Source organism: Phalacrocorax carbo, unplaced genomic scaffold, assembly GCF_963921805.1.
Source record: "Phalacrocorax carbo unplaced genomic scaffold, bPhaCar2.1 SCAFFOLD_54, whole genome shotgun sequence".
Taxonomy (NCBI): Eukaryota; Metazoa; Chordata; class Aves; order Suliformes; family Phalacrocoracidae; genus Phalacrocorax; species Phalacrocorax carbo.
The window spans coordinates 498,738-507,333 of NW_026990395.1; the positions used below are offsets into that span (position 1 = coordinate 498,738).

At 53.8% G+C, this 8,596-nt stretch overlaps 1 protein-coding gene across 1 annotated transcript; it reads right to left on the reverse strand.

The window, feature by feature from the left end:
• Positions 1-6,127: 6,127 nt before the first annotated feature.
• Positions 6,128-7,057, reverse strand: LOC135311150 (olfactory receptor 14J1-like). The gene has a single exon (XM_064440290.1). The coding sequence runs from the start codon at positions 7,055-7,057 to the stop codon at positions 6,128-6,130; it is 930 nt and encodes a 309-aa protein (XP_064296360.1).
• Between the last annotated feature and the right edge of the window lie 1,539 nt (positions 7,058-8,596).

An 8,596-nucleotide genomic window follows, 5' to 3' on the forward strand; every position in this document is an offset into this window, starting at 1 on the left:
CCTCGGGGTGGTGGGGAGCATCACCTGCCTCCAGCACTGCCGGGGCGGCTGAGCCAGGACCTCTCCAGCACAGCAGCACGTTGTGCATGGCTGCTGGCTGTGAGGCCGTGCCTGCCTGGCCAGCAGTGGGGAGAGAGATACTTGGAGGTCTTCAGAGCCGTTACAATACAGCCCCCAACAAGATGAAATATTTGGGGAGGTTAGGGGAATCTGGGACAAGGGAGATGGGAGATTTGGTGGAGGGAAGAGGGTCTTGGCCAAACAAGATGCAAGACTTTGAAGAGGAAAGATCTGTTCAGGTAATTTTGATGCCACTGTGACAGTGTCTGTGAAAACATTCCTGTTAAGCCTTTCCCCTGGGCCAGCAGGAGGTGCAAGGCTGTGAGGGTGGCTGTGATTTCACATCTGTCTCTGGAGTTGATAGGCCAGCAGCAGAAATGTGGCTGGGAAAGGGACTGTGAGGTCACCTCTTCCTGAAGTAGCTGGTACGCCAGCCCTGGAATCATGGTTAGGATACATGCTTTTAGGCTCACACCTGCCAGTGTCTCTGATAGGCCAGCAAAGGCACGTGGTTGGCAAGTTGATTGTGGGAGTCCCTTTCCCTGAGTACCTGGTTGGCCCATCCAGGAAGAGGGCTTGGATACGGTTGTCACGTCCTTTGTGCCCGAGTACCTGATGGGACAGCAGCAGGCACGCGGTTTGGTTGGGTTTATCCCAGAAGCTGAAAGGCCAGCAGCAGCCATGTGGCTTTCACCAGGAGAAAAGATCATGATGAGGTTACTTCCCTCTGGACAGCTGGTGCAGCAAGTCTTGGAGATCCCATCTGTAGAAGGGTCATCCCGTTTTGCTCCTGTGAGCACTTTCAGTGTTTTCTTCAAGGGAAAATCTGTCAAGGCATCATTTCTACTGCCCGCAAAGAGGCTGTTCACATGTGAATCCGTTGTTGCAGTTTTGGATATAGGTGAGGACATGCAGGTGACCTAATGACTGGTACCAGGTGGGAGCTTCCTGCAGGCTTCTCATTACAATCAAATTCATTCTGCAAGCCAGGAGTGTGCCCAGCACAACACAGCCTGAAGGCTGAGCTGTACGTGGAGCGCGGCACAGCACAGGCCTGGGCCTGCTCAGGTTTGCTGTTACATGGCTCACTAACTTCTTGATGTACAACGCTCTTCTGGTGGGCATCCCGGAGCTGCCTGAGGAAGGCTGGGAAGGGGACTTCCATTGCGTGTAACCCCTGTAGCAGAGCAACTCGGCGCACACACTAGGTGGGACGATCCCCCGTGTGCCTGGCATAGCAATAACGAAGGCCTGCTTTCTGAAACTACAGATGGAGTTTTAGAGGGTTCCTATAGTTGCTGACTTACGGTATCAACCCGCCAGGGTGGGAATGATCTCCTGGAGATGTGTTTCACACAAAGACAGGGCAGGACTGGTGGAAGAGATGGAGGGCAGCTTCGGCCGCAGCGTGAGTGAGGTGGCAGAGTAGAAAACCCTGTGGGAAGGGAGCAGGACAAACTGTAGCAGGGCTGAGCAGGGAGGAAGGATGGCCTCCCCCACCTGCTGGCAGTGCTCTTCCTAGTGCAGCCCAGGATGTTGTTGTCTGCCTTTGCTGTAAAGCTGCAAAGGTGGGAGAAGGGAGGGCTTTGGCGAGACCTAGTAAGAGCCTTCCCATATCTTCTTGGATATCAGCAAGTAAATGGAGCCAGGTTCCTCACTGTTGTGCAGGAGGGGAGGATGAGGGCCAATAGGCATCGGTGAGACAGGTGAGGAGAAAATTTCTCCCCATCAAGACAGTCAAGCACTGAAGCAGATTTCCCAGAGAGCTTGTGTCATCTCCATCCCTGGAGCTTTTCAAGCCCCAAATGAATACAGCCATGAGTAACCTGGTCTGAGCCCATAGCTGACCCTCCTCTGAGCAGCAGGTGGGCTGAGACAGCTCACGAGATCCCTTCCAGCATAAACAATTCAGCGTTTCCTTCCACCACAGATGGTGCCTTCATGATGGGTGGCAAAGCGCTCAGGATCCCAGTGACCACTGAAGTCAGCCAGAAGGAATTTTGGTCAGATGATCTGTGGCCTTCTTGTCTCACTCCAGGCGTTGTTGCTCAGCTGCAGGGCTGCATGGCAGGTACCCCAAAAACAGCCCTGATCACTTCATTTGCTTTTCTTTCTTTTCCCCCTCTTTTCCCACTCACAATTCCTTCCCCTTGACCATCCTTGTACCAGCCCATGCAAAAAGCCCGCCTCTGTTTACCCTTTCTTCCCTGCGCCTAGTTTGGCTTCCTTTGCACCCTGAGCTTGTACCTGCCTTTGTTTCTGAGCTTGTCACCACGGCAATTCCTACTTTGCTGAGCAATTCCATTAAACCAGTACCTCCTATTATTATCAGTAGTGTTTTGTAATGCCTGATAATTATTTTGTCAGAGGCACCATGTGTCAGGGTGAACCATCCGTACATGCACATCAAGAGCTGGCCCAACGGAGCTTCACTCTTAGAGGACGTTGAGAAATTCTGGGATTTGCTCAGCAGAAACCTCCCAGCGTTTTACAAGGAGAAGGAGCAAGTCCTTACTGGGGGCAGGATAACCCCAAACATGGGGGCCGACTGGGACCCGAACCTCTAAGCTGTGACCCTGGGGAGGGGGCCTGGGCTTTACGAGCCAGTGGTGCCTGCTCACCATGAATAAGGCCAACCCCATACAAGCCTGCATTAGGGGGACCATGGCCACCAACACAAGGGAGCCGTTCATACCCCTTGAATCAGCAGTGGTGTGGCCACATCCAGACTAGTGTGTCTGCGTGTGAGGCTCCCGGTTCTGGAAGAAAGAGGAGGAACTGGAGAGGCTCCAGAGGCTATCTGCCAGGTGGGGCTTGGGGCCTGCATGGAGAAGCTGAGGGATCTGGCCTTCTGCAAGGGGAAAACGTGCCGGCACGGGATAGTGCAGGACAGGCTGCAGCAGAGATGGCCGAGGGCTCTGCCAAGACTGAAAGGCCCAAAGGAACCAAGGTCTTTGTCCCCTTGGCTATGGCCACTGAGGCCTTCCAGGAGAAACTTTTTATTTTGAGGCTCTGGACTTTGTTTCTTCCTCATCCCTGCTTGAGGATGCCGGGACACGTTGCACAGGTTTTCCATGCTTGGCATTGCTCAGCCTCGTGTCCCACTGTCCCCAGAAAGAGCCCTGAACCACATGTGAGGGGCAGGATCCACCTTCCCAGGGCTGGGGGTCAGGGCTTGGCCTCTCTGCTTTCTGATAAAATCAGGGTTTTTCTCTGCATTACAGCCACCTGCACAGGGCCCTTCCCTTTCTACAGCCTCCAATTAGCTGCTCTAACGAGGCCCTAGGGAGGCTTTGCCAGTAATGGCCCTCATGGGCCTCATTGATGCTTCAGGTACTTTGGGTTTTGCTCTGACTTTGACTTCTTGAGAAGTTCGTTCAATCTTCTCAGCATCTGAGGTTCATGGACTCACCGCAAATGCACCACGGAGCTCATTAAAATACAAAAAGCTCTAACAAGTTCTGTCTCTTCCTGTAATTTCCTTCAAGTCTTTAAGACTTGCACACCTAATTGGAGTTTTTTCATAGTGTGGTTATGGAGGAAATGTTCATACTGTACCTAATAAAAATGTTGGGTTTTTTAAAATTTATTTTAAAGGGTATATTTCATTGATTTTCATTTTAAAGAAGAGGGGATAGAAGCATACTCCAACTGAGACTGATCCAGATTGTCTCCTCAGGAGGTCCGGGCAGGTAGGGAAGCAGTCCCCTGAGGTCTGACACTGTAGGGACAGCTTTGCTCCTCACCTCCCCAGCCCTGCCATTTCTGTCCCTGGCCACCTGGGACTTAGATCACTTTTCCTTGCATCATACTTTTTCACTGGTCTCTGCAGCTGGATGTTACAGCTCCATTGCACCAACTCCCCCCACTCTCCTTCAAGAACTGGCTGCACACAGGCACAGAAGGGTTTTTACTATTTGTAAGGAAAGAAAATTAAAGCATGGCCAGTTTTCGTGATCAGGAAAACACACTCTGCAACCATATGCTAAGTACGAGCTGCCTCTGATGAGGCCGCCTCTCTCAAGGGATAACCTTATCAGAAATGTTTTAGCTAGGGAGATACAAAAGGTAGATATGAACATAATTAAGAGATGGCTAAAGAGCCCATTAGACTACTGACAACTTCTAACTCCCTGAAGCTCAAAGCTGCTGCATAGGTGAGAGGTATCTGAATGACCAAAGAGTACAGGGAGGAAATAACTGGAGGGTAATGGAAAGGGCCTTTGTGCCGAGAGATGCTGCTGAAAAGATGACTTTAGGAAAGGTCGTTCTATCCTGGACAGGCTAACCCACTACAGCACCACCACATCAGGACTGCTGCGTCGAGCCTGGGGCTCACTGGCACAAGGAAGGTGCTGACAGACTGGAGCAAGTCCTGCCAAGGCCAGGAGGATGGTTGGTGCCTGGAGCACCTTCTGGACAAGGAGAGGCTGAGAGAGCTGGGTTTTTGAGAAATCCCTCAGAGACAAACACCGCAGCAAGGACCCAGGCCAGCTGGTGGGATCTCAGTCAATGGAGATTTCCAAAATTGGTTGAGACAAGCACCTGACTGAGCTGGAGCTGCCTGAGAACAGGCTTGGCTGAGAGCCCAGCTGTGGCAAGAGCTGTGGGACTTGTCGCATAATGACTGTCAGCAGGAAACTGTTTTCCATTTTATTAATAATGGCGGTTGGAGTTGGGTGTCATGAAGGCCCAGAGGAGGATGGGGGTGACCATGCAGCAAAGGTCCCTCCTCAGAGCTGGGGTGTGCGGCCAGCGATGGAAATGGCCAGTGTGTGGGACTGGTCTGGGACAGCCTCCTGGGGCAGCTTCCCTGGGGTGTCCTGGCAACATGGCCCAGGCGAGGCCCCTTTCTTCTGCACCTCTGATGCATTGCTTTCTTCACCATGACGCCTGGCTCTGCACTGTGAGTGCTGTCTGTCCCGGCCCTGCACGCTCACACACCTTAGCTCTGCACTGAGCTCTTTCCCGGGCCCTTTCCAGCCCAGCCATGCCCCTCCCCAGCTCTCCCCACCTCCCCTGCCCTCTCCCAGCCCAGCACAGCCCAGCCGAGCAGCCCAGGCTGGGCTGGCTCCGCAGCGCTGCCCACCGCAGGGTGCTGCAGAGCTCTGGGCACTCACACCACAGCCCCAGCCCCTCTGCAGGGCACAGCAGCCGCTGGGGCAGAGCGGGGGGTTCAGGCTCCCCGTCAGCCCCAGGGCTGCTGCTGGCCACAAGGCCATGAGGAAACAGAGCCTCGTCACTCTCTGGCTCTCCTGAATTCATACTGTAGGTGATCCCCAAGTCTGACTCAGTTTGCCCCCTTCTCTGCTCCCACCAGCCCCACTGCCCAGGGAAGCACCACACTCCTGGCCCTGGGGGTGCTCAGGCACCTCCTGCATCTCTCCTGCATCCCTCTCCTGTGCCTGCTGGGTTCCCCCTCACTCCATGGCACTGCAGAGTCCTCCTTTGTGGATACGTTGATTCAGTGCTTTACTTTTGGGGGACTTCCCTTGGAGGCTGTTTCACCTTCTAAGACTCCATTCGTTTGAACCCCAGGACACATGGTGAGTCCCCATCCTCTCCTCACCCCTCCAAATTCATTTCCCGTGAGTCTGGTATCTGCCATCACTCCTGTCATCCATGAAGCAACCTGAGGAAGTAATGGGGAGCTCATGGACCCTCTCCACTGCCACTGGACACCAAGAAGAGAGCCTTTAAAACCAGAACCTTTAATCCAGTGGAACCCAACGTTACCAAGACCTTAACTCCAAAACCACTCAGAACAAAAGGAGAGCAGAAACTTTAAAAGACCAATTCCTCGGGCATTTTCTTGGAAGCAGGTTTGGAGGAAGAGGCCAGCCTTCAGGCACTGCAGCCGGGAGATCCCCTTTTATTGAAGAGCTGCAAGCAGAGAGGCCACACCTGACAGGGTGTTGTGCAAGGGTCAGACACAACAGGATCAAACCTCAACAGTAGGAGTATAAACCCAGAAAATTAGAGAGTTGGATTATCACAACAGCAAAAAGCAGACTCGTGCTCTAAGATAAACTCTGAAACTGTGCAGAGGAGGGGAGGCAGGTTATATTCAGTGAAGCAGCATCCATTGGATTACTCTCCATAAAGCATCCTTGATTTCCTTGTTCCTCATGCCGTAGATGAGGGGGTTCACTGCTGGGGGCACCACCGAGTACAGCACTGCCACCACCAGGTCCAGGGATGGGGAGGAGACGGAGGGGGGCTTCAGATTGGCAAAAAGAGCAGTGCTGATAAACAGGTAGACCACGGCCAGGTGCGGGAGGCACGTGGAAAAGGCTTTGTGCCGTCCCTGCTCAGAGGGGATCCTCAGCACAGCCCTGAAGATCTGCACATAGGACAGCACAATGAAAACAAAACACCCAAATGCTGCACAGGCACTGACCCCAAGAAGCCCGACCTCCCTGAGGTAGGTGTCTGAGCAGGAGAGCTTGAGGATCTGGGGGATTTCACAGAAGAACTGCTCCAGGGCATTGCCATGGCAGAGGGGCAGTGAAAATGTACTGGCCGTGTGCAGCAGAGCATTGAGAAACCCACCGGCCCAGGCAGCTGCTGCCATGTGGGCACAAGCTCTGCTGCCCAGCAGGGTCCCGTAGTGCAGGGGTTTGCAGATGGCCACGTAGCAGTCGTAGGCCATGACCGTCAGGAGATAAAACTCTGCTGATATCAGAAAGACAAACAGAAAGGCCTGGGCAGCACATCCTGCGTAGGAGATGTCCCTGGTGTCCCAGAGGGAATTGGCCATGGATTTGGGGAGAGTGGTGGAGATGCAGCCCAGGTCGAGGAGCGAGAGGTTGAGGAGGAAGAAGTACATGGGGGTGTGGAGGCGGTGGTCGCAGGCGATGGCGGTGACGATGAGCCCGTTGCCCAGGAGGGCAGCCAGGTAGATGGCCAGGGAGAGCCAGAAGTGCAGGAGCTGCAGCTCCCGCGTGTCTGTGAACGCCAGGAGGAGGAACTGTGTGATGGAGCTGCTGTTGGACATCTGCTGCCTCTGGGTGAGGAGCTGTGAACAAGGAGATAAAGGAAGTGAGAGGTTAGGGCAGACTTCTTTGAGAAAAAACTATACCATTTCTTACAGAACCGCCCTTCTGCATGAGTAAGTCCTGTCCTACTGCAACCGGGTAATAGGAACATGGGTTGATCTCAGATTAAATCCATCATGATATCAAAGAACTTTTTAGAATTTTCCCTCCCAACTCACCTGAGTGTAGAGCAGAGCTGCAGGGATTTTGGTTTGTGTGTTCTGTTCCAGCTGCCCACCACAGGTGAGGAGCACTTTGAATGCAGAAATCCCTGGCATTTCTGCTACACGTGGAATCTTGTGGGTGATGAGAGGCAAAAGGACTTTCCCTTAGTGCCAAGTGAAGACAGCCAGCCTTTGCATCAGCCCTGATCTCAGCTGCCCTGTGCTGACCCCCTGTAATCCAGGAGGATGGAGATTATGACCTGCTGCTCCACCTGGACAATCACATGTTTAATGGGCTGGATGGGATCCACCTGAGAGCGCTGAGGGAGCTGGCCGAGGAGCTTGCCAAGCCACTCTCCATCATTTATCAGCAGTCCTGGGTAACAGGAAAGGTCCCAGGCAACTGAAGGACTGCTGATGTGACACCCATCCACACGAAGGGACAGAAGGAGGATCCAGGGAAGTACAGGCCTGTCAGCTTGACCTTGGTACCGGGGAAGAATATGGAGCAGTTCATCCTGAGTGAGTGCACCATGCATGTGCAGGACAACCAGGTGATCAGGCCCAGCCAGCATGGCTTCATGAGAGGCAGGTCCTGCCTCACCAACCTGATCTCCTTCTATGACCAGGTGACCCACCTAGTAGATGAGGTATTTCAGCTGGAGGACTATTGCACTCGGGTGTTCCCTCCAAAAGAAACAGGATGCTGCTGGGAGCAGAGGAATCCAGTTTCAGAGTGCAGATCTCCAAACCCCTCCAAACCTCATCATACGAGAGGAGGATCTCAGCTCTGCCCTCCCAGCCAGGGGCACAGGGGGCTCATTACACCTGCCCACATACAGCCACCCAGCAGCATTTCCATGGCCTCAGCAGTGAGGCGTCATCTCCATGGGGCTCCTGCACAGCACAGAGATGCCATGGAGAGCTTTGCCCTGCTGGGGGGCAGCCTGCAGCCCAGCAGCACCTCCCAAGGAAAGACTCCCATCGCCTACATTTGTTACGTCCTGAAGACAGGCTGAGATCACTGCCAGCCTCACAAAATACAAATCTTTGGTGCTCAGGCTACTGGAAGGGCAACTCCTGGTCATGGCCCCAGTGTATTAAGAGCACAGGCTCTGCTCTGTGGGTGTGGGGGAGACAAGGGGTTGCTCCAGGGACAGCATCTGCACTGCAGGGGATGGCAGGGAGATGCCTGAGTCCCTCCTCCCATGGCATTGCTGGGAAATGTTCTCTCTTTCGTCCTGCCCAAGCTTCTGTTGCCTAGAGCTCTCCTTGGCCAGGACCTCTTTCTCTGTCCCCACCTCTCCTCCCTGTCAGTGCTCAGAGAGCCCGTCC